The 13126-nt window shown below is 65.8% G+C and overlaps 2 protein-coding genes across 2 annotated transcripts in view; both read right to left on the minus strand.

Moving 5' to 3' along the window:
* The window catches only part of LHX4 (LIM homeobox 4), a 9645-nt gene extending 8547 nt beyond the window's left edge, over positions 1-1098 (minus strand). Inside the window, exon 1 of the mRNA XM_035333975.1 lies at positions 879-1098. Within this exon, the coding sequence (XP_035189866.1) occupies positions 879-954 (76 nt within the window). The 5' untranslated portion in view covers positions 955-1098. The remainder of the gene's footprint in view (positions 1-878) is intronic.
* A 3345-nt stretch (positions 1099-4443) lies between these two features.
* QSOX1 (quiescin sulfhydryl oxidase 1) lies at positions 4444-13126 on the minus strand (the record flags this gene model as incomplete). The annotated part of the gene is made up of 12 exons (XM_035333374.1): positions 4444-5595; positions 5952-6131; positions 6244-6388; positions 6470-6589; positions 7851-7980; positions 8144-8278; positions 8381-8526; positions 8705-8795; positions 9363-9465; positions 9571-9619; positions 10815-10915; positions 12892-13126. Coding segments are annotated over 12 exons (2163 nt in total), but the record flags the coding sequence as incomplete, so codon positions are not given.

Consider the following 13126-nt stretch of genomic DNA (forward strand, 5'->3'; position numbering starts at 1 on the left):
GTACCCCCCCCCCCCCCCCACCGAAAAGCAGCCGCCCCCCAGGCGGAGCCGCCCGCCCAGCACGGCCCCGGGGCTGGGGTCCCGTTCGTCCCCGCACCGTTGTCCCCCTTAATCCCCCTCTCCCTCCCCCAAAAAAACCCTACAACTTTCCCGGGGCCCAAGGGCCGCAGAGCATCGCCCGGCTCCCCCCGACGGGCTCCCCCTCCCCGGGCTCGCCGGGACGCTCCGGTTCTCCGGAACCGTTTGCAAACGACAGGGAAAAATAATAATAACAAAAAAGAATAAAATAAACAACAACAGCAAAATAACCGCCCCCATCGCCGGCTCCCCACCACCATCCCCGGCAAGGCAGGGTCCGGCCGGCCCCGTGGAAATGGGGGGGGGGGGGCAAAATCGGGGCTCTCCCGCAGCACGTCGGGGTCGGGCCGTCCTCGTGCGATGCTGTGCCCGCATCCCGGCGGCGGGGGAGGGGGGGGGGGGCTGCGTTGGGTGCGCTACCTGTGGCTGTGCGGCACGCATGGACATGTGCACATATACATACATATATATATAAATATATCAAATATATGCGTGCTGTGGGGGAGCCCGCAGCCGCAGAGCGATTACCGCCGCCCTCCCCGTCCCGGCTGCAGGGCTTTCCCCTCCGCCTCGGCTTGCCTGTCGCGATAAACGACATAGCGGGGTGTCGTGAGATAGGGGCCAGGAAGGAGGCACTGCGAGCGGCACCGCGAGCATCCCCGCACCCGCCCGCACCCCCCTGCCCCCGCCCGGCCGCAGCCGCTCCGACCTCCCCGTCGGGGCCGGGCCCGCCCGGCTCCCCCCGGCGCCGTGCTCTGCGGCAGGGAGCGAAGCGGGGGAGAAGAGAAAAGCGTCCTTACGTTGCACCGGCACGCCGAGGATCTCCGGCAGCCCCTTGACAGCCCCTTCGGCAGCGAGCGCAGAGCTCTGCATCATTTTATTGGCCCGGGGTGGGGGGGGGACAGGAGGGCAGGGCAGGGCCGGCAGAGCCCCGGGGCCGGAGGCAGCGCCGTGTCCGGCGCTCGGAGCCCAGCCGTGCCGGTGCCGGTGCCGGTGGCGGCCCGGGCGCGGCGCCGCAGCTGTGCCCGCCCGCGCCGCCCGCCTCCCATTCATTCCCCTGCGGGGAGCGCGCCTGACGTCACCGCCCGCAGGGGGGCGGGGGCGGGGCGGGCCAATCCCCGACCACCCCGCGCCGTAGGGGGCGGGGACATCTCGGCGAGGAGGCGGGGCTTGTGGGGAGGTGGGAGGAGCCTGCGGGGAAGGGGCGGGGCTTGGCGGCGCCACGCCCCACGCGGGGGTCCGGCGGCTGCGGAGCGTGGCGCGGGTGTCAGGCGGTGTCGCGACAGAGGGGGATCGCGGCAGCGGGGAGTCGCGATAGTAGGGACGGTGAGCTCTGCTTCCCGAGCTTCGACGAGGATCCGGCCCTTGGGTCGGCCCCGTGCAGCCCAGCCCGTGGCAGCCAGGCCGAAGGGGCGCACGGAGAGGTGCGGGGGCTCGACCGCAGGGAGGGAGGAGGGCTGGGAGCAGCAGGGAGCGGCCCCCGCGTGCTTTTCTCCCTGGTCTCGTTCCCACACTGAAACGGGACCCAGCCAGGGGCCGCCCCCACCCGAAACGCGCCGCAAGTGTCCGCGGGACACCGACAATTGAAAGAAGAAGGGTGTAAATAAAAAACGGGGGAAGAGAGGAGAGGAATTTATTAATTCTGATGCTTCTTTAGGAAAAAATGTCAGTGAACTGCTGCGTTTTAACCCCAACGCTTAATGGCACAGCAAGACCCCAGCTGGCTTGTTGCTCATCGCAGAAGTGAGCCCCCCCCCGGCTCCCACCCCCAAACACCGCCCTGGCCAAGCCCCCAGCCAGCTCCCTGCCGAGGTGGGGGTGGCAGCGCTGACCCCCAGCTCCCTCCCTTCCCAAAACCAAGGCTCTGCGGTGCACTGAGCGCATCCCAGGCCCTCGCATCCCCAACCACCTGCGGCCAGAGCCGACCCCGGGGACGTGGCTGCTGTCCCCAGGCACCGGCAGCGCTGCGGCGGGTTTGGAGGAGAAGTTTCCCGGCAGGACGCGTGGACATGCATGGACAGCACCGCTCCTCCTCCTCCTCCTCTTCCTCTCCACCTTCCGAAGCGGCTCCCGCAATTACCCCACGGCTGTCGGCAGGCATCGCGCTCTCCTCCTCTCCGGCAGGCTCTGATTTATCTTTCTGTCTGGAGCGCGGCTCCCCCCACCCCCTTCTCCTCGGGGAATTCAATTTTCATTCATTTTTCTGCCGTGCCAGATTGATACAGACCCCGCTGCCCCGCTCCATATTACTCATCGCGACGGCGAGCGGCCGAAGGGAGCAGCGCAGCGCCGAGTTTCCCCTACAAAACCCCGAGCATCCTCCTCTCGGGCTGGCCGCGACTTCCCCGTCCCCCCCACGCCGTCACTGTGTCCCCCCCCCCCGCCGTGTCGCTTGTCTTTGCCCCCCCCAGCCCTCCTGCTGCCCATCTGTTCCTCGCCTTGCGGGGTTTGGTGGCTTCGGGGTTTGTTTCGCCTCGGGAACAGAGGGTGGTGGAGGGGGACTCACCCAGCCATTTCCCGTCCCCTCCGTGCTGCCCAAACCGTGAGCGAGGATTTTTGGGGAGAATCCCCCCCCCGCCCCCCCCGGCTTTATTTTCTTCTCCAAGCTAAGTTTCGGCGCGGTGCCTGCGGGGGGGCGACCATCCCGAATTCCAGCAGGTTGCATTTCGGGGCAGTTTGGGGGATGCTCCTGGGGGGGGGGGGCTCAGCTGGGTTTCCCCGTTTCCAGCCGCAGCAGGAACACCCCAAGACCGAGCCAGGGCTCGCGGGGACCCCCCCACAGCCACCCCCCTACCCTGGGCCGCATCCTGCCCGGGTGGAGCCATTTGTGCCACCCGTGCGCCGAGCACGCCAGGTCTCAGCCAGCCTCCCGGCGTCTCCCTGCGTGACCAAACCACGCACAGCAGCCCCCCCCCCCCTCTTGGGGGGCCCCCCCCCCCCCCCCGTTCCCCCCCCCCCCCCCCCCCCCGGGTGGTTTTACGGCCCGAGCAGGGGCGGCGGGGGGGTGCCGGCACAACGCTCTCGCCCACGCCGAGGAGGGAAAAAAGGAAAAAGGACCGAGGGGAGAAAGGGAGCGGCGGGAGGCGGCGAGCCGGGGGGGGGGGGCAGGCTGGCCTGGTGGAAAATTAAATTGCACTTGAGGGCAAATTCTATTAGGGAATAGCGCCTGGCTCCCGCAGCCTGCGGCCACTTAGGTAATTAGCTGTGGAGCCGGGCCCCCTCCCACCGTGGGGATGCCGGGGGGGGGGACTTGGAAGGGGCGACCCCCCATGGGGGGGTCCCTCGGGGGAACTGGGGGGAGCAGTCCCCAAGATGTCCCAGCCCACCCATGAGTGGGGCACAGGGCGGTGCTGCCCCGCTGGTACCCGGTTTGGTGCCCGGTGCTGCGGGAGGGGGGTCCCCGGTGCTGTCCCTCTCCACGTGCCGCCCCCCCAGGGGGTCGGGCCCGCACCAAACAGGATTACGGAAGGTCTATTTACGGGACTCTCCTTTCTTTTTTTCCTGCACGCACGGCAGCTTTAGCTCCCCAGCCCCACAAATCTCCCCGCAGCGCCTGCCGGGGATGCTAATCTGGGCAGTTTCCCCCCCCCCGCCTCCAGCACCCCCCAAAACACCCGTCCCCGCACCCTCCCCTCCCCATCCCATTTTGCCAGCCACATGTTTTGGGGTCGGGGGGGCAGGGGAGCAGCTGGTGGCGAGGCTGGGCCGGGGCGGGGGTGCAGGGTGGGGGGTATTGATGCTGGGGATGAGCCCCCCCCAGGGAAATCAAGGAGAAGGAGGCAGCAGCGACAGGCGATTTATTTCAAGGGCAGGAGGATGGGGCTGTGGGAGCCAGGGCTCCCCGTCCTGCCGGCCCTCTCCTCCCACCTGGGCGAAGTGAAGACAGCAAGAAAAAGGTTGCAAATCGGATTGACGACCCCCCCCCTTCAGTCCCCCACCCCTTAATAAAGTTTATTATCAGCTGGACTCTAATCCTTTTAAATCCCCCGGGCGGGGGGCAGGGCCGGGATTAGGGAGGGCAGCGTAATCCCAATGAATTTGTTACAGGGGGATTTAGGCAGCGCCAGCGCAGCAGATGGCCCCGGCCCCAGAAAACAACCATTTTCCTTAATGATTCCTAACAAGGATAAAAGGGCAGAGGGAAACGGGGCCAGGTCCCCCTCCTGGGGGATGCTCCCGCATCCTTACCCCACTCCCGGCCGCACCGAGCCGCAGCTCAGCACCGCTGCTGCTTCATTTCCAGCTGGATTCCCTGCGTGCGCCCCGCTGCACGGGCTGCCTGCCTGTCCCCCTCCTTGGGGACAAACCAGGAGCTGGGGGGGGGTACACAGCAGCCCCGTGCAACAAAGAGGCAAAAAGCAGGGGTTAAATTTAGGGATGAGCCGAGACAGCAGGGCTGCCGTCGGCAAAAATAATTTATTCCACTAAGACAAGCAGAGAGCGAGCAGCGGTGTGGACACAGGACACAGGTGAGACCCATGAGTGCCCCCCCGCCCCACAACGCCTGGGGGGGGTGGCCCCGAAACCCAACGCTCCCGGCCCCAGCAGTGGTGTGACCCCACAGGGCTGCCCCCAGCACGGGGCCGGGACCCGAACCGCCATCAGCATCCCTGCTGCACCCCGCAGTACGGGGAGGGGTGCTGAGACACCTCCGTTCCCACCCTCCGCCCCCCAAAAATCACCCTCCACCCACTGCCCTGGGAGAGGCAGCAGAACCTCTCCCCGGGGCGAGGCACCCGGGGGGGGGTCCCCTCAAATCCCAGGGGAGGCCCCGTCCCCCTGCTCGCTCTCAGGCCACGGGGAAGCCGGGGCGACCCTTGCGGGCACGGGTGCGGAGACGGAAGAAGGTGTACATGCCCAGGAGGCACATGGAGGAGAGGAAGTAGAGCGCGATGCAGAGGCTGACGTCCAAGCGGGAGAAGCCCAAGCCAAGCACCCGCAGCCAGGGGCTCCTCCGCAAGCCTCCTCCCTCCTCCTCCTCTTCCTCCTGGGTCTCTGGAGCCCGCAGGCGCTCCCAGCCGGCGTCCTGGCGCAGAGGGATGGTGTCCCGCTTGCTGAGCCGCCGGCGCCGGCTGGCCGCCCGCAGCGCCTTGCTCTTGAAGTGCTGCTCGCTGAAGGAGTCCAGGTCCACGATGTCCTCGCCCGCCTCCCGCAGCCGCGGGTTCCTGCGCACGATGCTGGGGCGACGCAGCTCGGGGGAGCCTGCCCGCCCTGTCTCGCCCTCCCCATCAGGTTTCTCCACCTCCTTCTCTTCTTCTTCCTTCTCCTCTTCCTCCTCCTTCTCCCGGGGGCTTGGGGTGCCTAGCCTGGCGCCCACCACCGCCTCGTCCCCGGCGCGGGGGACAGGGATAGTGTAGTCCAGGTCGATGTTGCCCGGGGAGAAGAAGGCCTTGAGGAAGCTCAGCACGGCCGCCTCGTCCCAGGCGTGCTCCCCACGCTCCTCCTTGTGGCACTGGGGACACATGTCCGGCGGGGGCCACTGCAGCTTGGGGAACTGGGGGTCCTCTGTGTCACCACCTGGAGGGGCAGCAGGTGAGAGGGGTCCTCTGCAGCCCCCCACTGTGCTGGTATCAGCACCGTGGAGCAGTGAGCAGGTGGGGACAGGGAGGGGACATTGTGGGAGGATGGGTGCTCCAGGGGGCAGCTCTGAGAGGCTCCATGCGACCAGCTGCCAGCCCCTGTGCCAGGAGTGGCACGGGATGTCCCCACCACCATAGGACCCCAGCCTAACAAAGCTGTTGGCCAACTCCACCATGACGAGGGATGCTCCTATGTCCCGGATCCCTTCCCCTTGGGAAACCACCCCGGCTCAATCCCCACATCTCCAGGTACCACCGTGCCACCCATCCTCTTCCTCACCTCGCCCCCCTTACCTGCCAGGCGCGCGTTGACCTTGTTGTGGTGGGACCAGAGCCAGAGGACGGCCTCGTCCCGGCCCTTCACCTGGTCCATGGACTTGGCTGCCATGGCCTCAAAGTGCTGGGCGCACTCCTGGCAGCCGAAAAAGTACTTGACGTAGCAGCGCATGGTGCCCAGCACCTCCAGCGGCAGCTCTGGGGGGGGACAGAGAGCAATTGGGGACCTCGCAGAGCCTCCACCGCTCAGCATTTCCTCCCCTGGGATGGAGCACCCCCTGTCCCCCTGCCCGCAGAGGGACACCCTTACCTTTGTCGGGGCCACCCTGGGCAGCCTGGACGGTCAGCAGGTGGAAGACGGTCCAGAGCCCACAGGGGTAGCCGCGGAAATGGGGCTCGCTGCCCCTACAGCCCACCCAGGTGACGTTGGTGGGGAGCACGGCCGGGGGGGAGGCCTGCAGGACAGAGGGACACGGCGTGACGGGGCTGGAGACTGAGATGGGGAGGGTGGGCAAAGGGGAGGGGGGAAGCCTTACGTCCTTGTTCTTCACCGCCTCCTTCAGGGTGCTGCGGGGCAGCTCAGGCTCCGTCCAGTTCCTCAGCCAGCCGTCCAGGGTCTGCAGGTAGTTCTGCACACAGGGGCGCCCGGGGAAGTACTGTGATGGAACGGGGGAAAATGGGTGAGGAAAGCGGCACAGCCCCAGCGCCCGGCCGTCTGAGCAGGGCAGGGAGCCGCTCCGACAGGGAGGCAGAGAAATCCGATTAGCGGCAGCGCTCACAAACCGCGGGCACGGCGGGGAGATGGGGAGCCCGTGAGTGCGTGCTGCTGGCAGGACGGACGGAGAGGGACAGACTCACCGCAGCCACCGAGAGACAACACAGATATAGGAAAAGCAGCCAGGAAGTGAAAGGAATGAGCGTTTTGCTCCTTTTTTGCCAATCTGTTCTCCCTGTTCTCTCCAATGAGACCACAAGCCCTAAATTTGCAAGGAATTAATCCGCCATCGCTGCTGCAAAGCGCTGTTCCTTCCTTCCACGTGAGGCTTTAACCACACAATGCATTGTTTCCCAGCTGTCATTCCCTTCCCCATCGTGATTCCCCCTGCTCCTTGCCTCCAACTCCTCATGGGAATGCAACAGTTAAGGCTCAGCCAGGCTGGCAGCAATGCTGGTGCCGCTGCTCCGTCCCGTGGATGAGTGCAGAAATGGCAGCACAGCACAGGCTCGGCATCCCCGGGGAGAGCCCCGGCACGTGGCAGGGATGGAAACGCACAGGAGGAGCTGCCCGGTGCCAGGGGGTTTCAAAGAACCCGGACTGGGAAGAGGCTCGCTCAAATCCGCTGGTGAAATCCTGGTCCAAACGCAGTGCTTGGTGGCACCGCATCTGCTGGCTCAGAGCTCCTCTGCGCTTGAATCTCGCCAAGCCCCAGAAACGAGACCTGAAATCAGGCTCTTCCACGGCACCGTGCAGAGCAGCAGTGCCTTTGCCAGGCTATCAAAGGGGCCAGCAGAGAGCAGAACCCTGAGCTGAGCGCTCAGGTTGGACAACAGGAGCTGCAAACCCACTGCCACCTCTTCTGCAGGCACCCAGCCTGCTCAGCCTGTGGACATCCACCCCTCCGTTCTCACCCAAAGCCATCCGGCACCACCAGGACTTCCACCCCAAGGAGCACCTCTGCCTCCTGAACAAAACCACGCCAGCACCCACACACAGAGGTGTGGGCAGGGGCAGGAAAATAAAGCCCCCAGCACCGCTCTGACTGACCAGGGGCTGGCACAAACAGCAGGGCACAGCTTCAGAGCAGCGTTTGGATGGGGACGCAGGGCTGGTGTCCCAATCCACCGCGCTCCACCACCCTCGTGTGTTTGCATTTCGCCCCGAATCGAACGTGGGCGGCTCCCCTCCCAGCTCCTCACCTTGGCCAGCGTGGCCACGTAGCACTTGAAGGCGGCCAGCTGGGCTCCCGACAGCGTGGCCGCCCGGCCGGCTTCCACCCGCAGCGAGTAGTGCAGCGCGGACTCCAGGTCGGCCATGTACACCTTGGAGCTGGGGGCACAACGCGACGCCCGTCGGCGATCTGCTTTGCGCCCCCCGAGTCTGATTTTTGGAGGTCAAAAGGGCACGGTCCCAGCCCCTTGTCCGCCCACGGACACGTCACCTCCTCCCGCCCCCCTTTGCCATCCCAAAACGCCCAAGAAGGGGCTCTGACCGGTCAGCCTGCCTCGGCTGCACTGCGCGGGTCTCGTTGGGAGCGCTGGCGGTGACGTTCAGCCGGTAGGAGCCGCGCGTGACGCCGGAGAGCGTCCGCAGGTAGTAGGTGTAGAAGGAGCGCGCCTCCAGGTGCCTGCGGGGAGGAAGGAGCCGTGAGCCCACCTCTCCCACCCCAAAACAGCTGCTGGGAGCACTGGGGAAGTGTCCTGGCACCCGCCCCGCGCCCCCGACTCACACGGGCAGGCGGGAGAAGGAGCCGTTGCGGAGCAGCAGGTAGCCGGAGGGGAAGGTGGTGACGCCAAACTTCTGCACCAGCTCCTCCTCGCTGCTCAGCACCCTCCTCACCGCCACGTTCTCGTACTGCAGCAGGTCCAGCGCCACCTGCAAGCGGCCCCGGCGTCAGGCGGAGGGCAGCAGGGATTTTTTTTGGAGGTGCTGAGCATCCCCATCCCTCCCTGCCCACGCGTGCCGGGAGGAGAAGGCAACACTGCGTGGGCCACTGCCACCAAAGGGGTCCAGGAGTTGTTCGGGTGCTGGGGACAAAGCCAGCTGCACCCACCTCTCTGCCCACAAAGGAGTCGCTCTTCTCGAAGATCAGCGCCAGGTACTGCTCGGTGTTCCTCTGGAAGAAGCTGTGCACCTCCTCCGCGCTGCAAGAGAGGAGCGTGGTGCCGGCGGGGGGGCCCTGCAGGTGGCCCCGCCGGCACCACCGGGGTGCTTCGCCCTCCCATGTCAACAGGTCCTTGTCCGCAGAGATCGGGGACGGGACACTGATGTGGTTCCAGCCCCGGTTCCTCCCTGCTGAGGTTTCCAGCCCTGTTTTCTGCTCCGGTTCAGGGGCTCTGAAAGGGTCAACTAAGGAGGTAGGAAACCGCAGGGTCAACTGAGGAGGTAGGAAACAAAGCGTGGGCAGGGCAGGAGGGAGCTGTGCGCTCACCCATGGGGAAAAAAAAAACAACAACAAACAATAAAACAAAACAGCAATTAATCTGAACCAGGGTTGTTTTTTCTTTTTTCGGCTAGGACATGGAGAGCTGCAGCATGACCCTGGCCCAGACACCACTTTGCAGAAAGCCAAATGCCCCCTCCGCAGGCACCACCTTGCTCTCTTTTCAGCCAAGCTGAATTAAAAATAAAATAATAAAACCTAAGACGTGCTGGCTGACCGCTTCTGGCTCAGGATTTCCCTGGAAAACCCCTTTTCCTGCCTCCCCTACCTCGCGGGCTCCAGCGGAGGGCACGCGGGCGGCCAGGCGTCCAGGCTCTGCTCCAGGTTGGTGATGATGGCATGTCGCAGGTCCGCAACGGTGGCAGCAGGGTCTGCAGGGGGACAGGACATGGGTCTGAGCTGTCCCCTGGGACCTGACTCCCCTCACCGCCCGAAGAAAACATGCCTAAAAGGCCCCCACGCCTCTGAGTACTCACTAGCAATCCTTATCCCATCCTCTGCCTTCTTGGTGAAAGCTCTGAAGAACTGGAAGGAACACAACACAGATAAACACGAGGCGTCCCCGCCTCGCCGGGCATCCCTGCGCGTGGGACGTCACCGGGACGGATGCTGCCTGGTTCCGGATGCGCCTCGCCCGCCCCGAGGGGAGGGATGCTGAGCACTGCCAGGCGGCACGGCGCACACCTCCAGGGGACCCAGGGGTGCAGCCGGGACCATCCCGGTCCCACAAACCACTGTGTGCTGCTCCTGAGCTTCCACTAAGGGACGAGAACGGGCTTTCACCCCTGCCCTGCCCGGGTTGCGCCCTCTCCTGCCTCCCACGGCAGCTGTGGCAGGCAGCCGGAGCAGTGAAACCGGATCGTGCCACGTAGGTGTTTGCTTTGCAGGCCGGGCTGGGAGCTGTTTGCAGAAGGTGCAGGGCTCCGACGGGGAGGTGGGGACCAGGGGGTGCCGGGCCACAGCAGCAACACCCCCTGCCCAGGGAGACCCCAGGGCAGGGCTGGGCACAGCTCCTGCACCCCAAATCTTGACCCTGCGCTGGGTTTGTCAGCCTGCTGGACCCACAGCCCCAGCACCGCTTGCTTTCCCAGCGGAGGAGGAAGCCAGGAGGGTTTTCGCTGCTCCAAAAAGTCTGATTTTTGCAGCAAAGTCCCACCGAAGCCCGGCCGGCCCCACGGGCTGCACGCACACGCAGGGCGTTCGACTGGTTCCAGCTCACCGAGCTGCAATTAACCCTGCTTTAATTAAGTGAAGGAGGACGGGGTCGCCCTGGCACCCACCTCTGAGCACAACAAACAGTTAAAAACCCATCTTTTCTCCCCTCCTCTCCTTCTCAAGGAGCTGGCAGCTCACCCTGCTTGCCTAAAGGGCATCATGCTGGCTGGAGAGTGCCTGGGGTGCTCTGCCTGCCCTGCAGGTGTTGGACAGGGCTTTGTTTACAGTGGGAAGTGCTGAGAGCCAGCGTATTTACACAGCTCAGCGGCCGGGCAGGGGCCCAGGAGGAGGGATGGTGCCCTGCCAACTGCTGCCAGCAGAGGTTCCCATCCCGGGCAGCTGCTCGGCCGCAGGGCAAAGCAGCCTGCAGAGTCCCGAAGGGAATATTTTGGTGCAGTAGCACTGCCAGCCCCATTGAGCAAGAGAGGGACGGGCCACAGGGAAAAGCAGGGTGAAAACCAGGCACTGGCAAGGGGCAAGGGCCTTCTCCCCACCCTCGCCTTACCTTCAGTGTGGGGAAGCCAGTGATGCCAAAACTCGCGCACACTTGCTGGTTGGCCTCGTCGGCACAGTCGATGGCCGCGAGAATCACTGCTGGCCTCCATTCTGCAGGGTGAGAGGACAGGGTCAGCACGGCCACGGCCCCATGGAGCATCCCTGCAATTCGGGCAGCTCCTGTGCACAACCCCATGCGTCCCCATCCTCGAGGACATTCTGCTTTTGGGGAGCACGAGCTGTCGCTTTGTGTCGATCCTCAGCGATCGGAAAACCTCTCCCTGTCCCTCCTGGTGGTGACGGTGGCCACAGAGAGCTTGCGCAGAGCCAGGCACGGGGCCAAGGCAGAGCTAATCCTTCTGCCGCCAACGCTGCCTGCAGCAGGGCTGCAGACGCCCCATGCTGCCTGGCCCCGTCCCCCGCATCCCTCCCATCTCCATCTCCCACCTCCACCTCCTCCCGCAGCCCCAGCGCATGGCGAGGACAGCTTAAACACCTTGGCCTCTTTTCTCGCCTCCCAAAGCTCGGGGGATTTGTTCCAATCAATGCTTGCTTGGAAAAATCCTCAAAATAAGGAACACCCGCCCCATGATGCGTATTTTCAGTACTGGTGGAGCCGTGCCCACGCCTTTTCTACCAGAACTCAGAGCGGATCATCAGCTGGGATCCTTCAATACCAGCAGCACCCAGGGACAGTCCCCATCCAAGCAGGGATGCTGCCCGTGGCCGCAAACGCTTGGCTGGGGGGCTGATTACGGCCCCACAGCACCTTGAGCCCTAAGCACTGGGCGCGCTCGCCCGGCCGGCGTTTTGTGCCCTACTTTTTGGGGCGGCAAAAGCGACGGCAGAGCCAGGCGAGGCGGTGCCAGCCCTGCACGCCCTGTCCCGGCCGGGCGCAGGCGGCTCTGCCCGCGGCCGCCTGCCCGTCTGGTTCGGCGGGATGGGGCGCGGGGCCCCGGGATGCCGCCGGGACTGGGGAGGGATGGCTGAACCACGGCTGGGCACAGCGGGTGAGACGGGCTCCAGCTCGTCTCACTCCAGACCGATGGGACAGGAGGAAAGTGAAGTGGGAACAAGCCTGAAACCGTGCCGGCGATCCTCCATCATGAGAGCCAGGCAGGGGAAGGAGGTGACATTCGTGACCCTTCTGTCCAGAGGTGTCCCCGGGGAAGGTCCACGGGCACTTCAACCAGCAGGATCTACTGGTTTCAACCAGCAAAATGGAGACCAAAATCTCCGAAATGGCTCCTTTTTGGTTAATAAACAGAACAGCTTGAGGCCACCCTGCTGCGAGGGTGACGGGGCGCACGAGCCTCTCCTGGTGCCACGTGGGGACAGGAAGGGCTGTCGCGGCCGCGGGGGCAGCCGGGGGCGAGACACGCTCCTCCACTCATCGGCACGCGGCGCCCCGGAGCCGGCGTCCTGCCCGTCGAGCCCGTTCCTGCAAAAATCCACCTGGGGGTACGGCAGGCGCAGGCTCCTTCCCGCCTGCCAGCGGCACACTGGGGTGGCTTCTGACCTCGTCGGACCCCATCGCGGGGTGAGCATCCGCGGTACGGCGGTGTCCTTGTGGTGCCAAAACCCAGCCTGGCTTCAGTCTGCCAAGCATCCCCCAGCGGTACGAGATGGGGCGAGGGTCCCCGTGGCACAGAGGGGCCGGGATCCCTGGCATTGCCCCTCAGCGAGGGGGCACGCACCCCATTGCCCCCATCCTTCGCTCCCTGCCGGCCCAGCTCAGCGGGCGGTGTGCGCGCTGTCAATTAGTGCAATAACAGGGGGAAACGAGGGGTGCGGCGGGAGGCAGGGCGAACCCCGGCGGGTCCCCTCGGCAGCTGCCAAGGTCAAATTGGGGAGGACAAAACCGGGGCGCAGGACCCGGCCCGGCGCCCCCCGGGGGTCTCCTGTCACCCCCCCGACCTGGGGGGATCTGGGGGAGGCCGGGGCCGGGCTTCTCCAGGCCGAAGCAGGTCCATGGCCGGTGCTGAGCCAGGCCCGGCACGAACGGTGCTGAGCAGCCCCCCGGGTGCCGGCGAGGGGGGCGCGGGGGGGGGGGGGGGGGGGGTAGGGGGGCGACCGCGGTCACTCACCGCGGATGTCCTCGGCCAGGGCCCGCCATGTGGGGGCGAAGTGGACGCAGTGCCCGCACCAGGAGGCGAAGAACTCGACGGCCCAAGCGCTGGGGGAGCCCAGGATGCGGCTCTCCGCCGTGTCGGCCCCCAGCAGCTCCAGCGGGTCGCTGGGCGCGTACAGCCCGCGGGGCCGCGCCGCGGGCAGCGCCAGGGCCAGCACCAGCGCCGCGGGCCACCACCGGCCCCGCGGGCC

The sequence above is a fragment of the Oxyura jamaicensis genome, chromosome 8, assembly GCF_011077185.1.
Source record: "Oxyura jamaicensis isolate SHBP4307 breed ruddy duck chromosome 8, BPBGC_Ojam_1.0, whole genome shotgun sequence".
NCBI lineage: Eukaryota > Metazoa > Chordata > Aves > Anseriformes > Anatidae > Oxyura > Oxyura jamaicensis.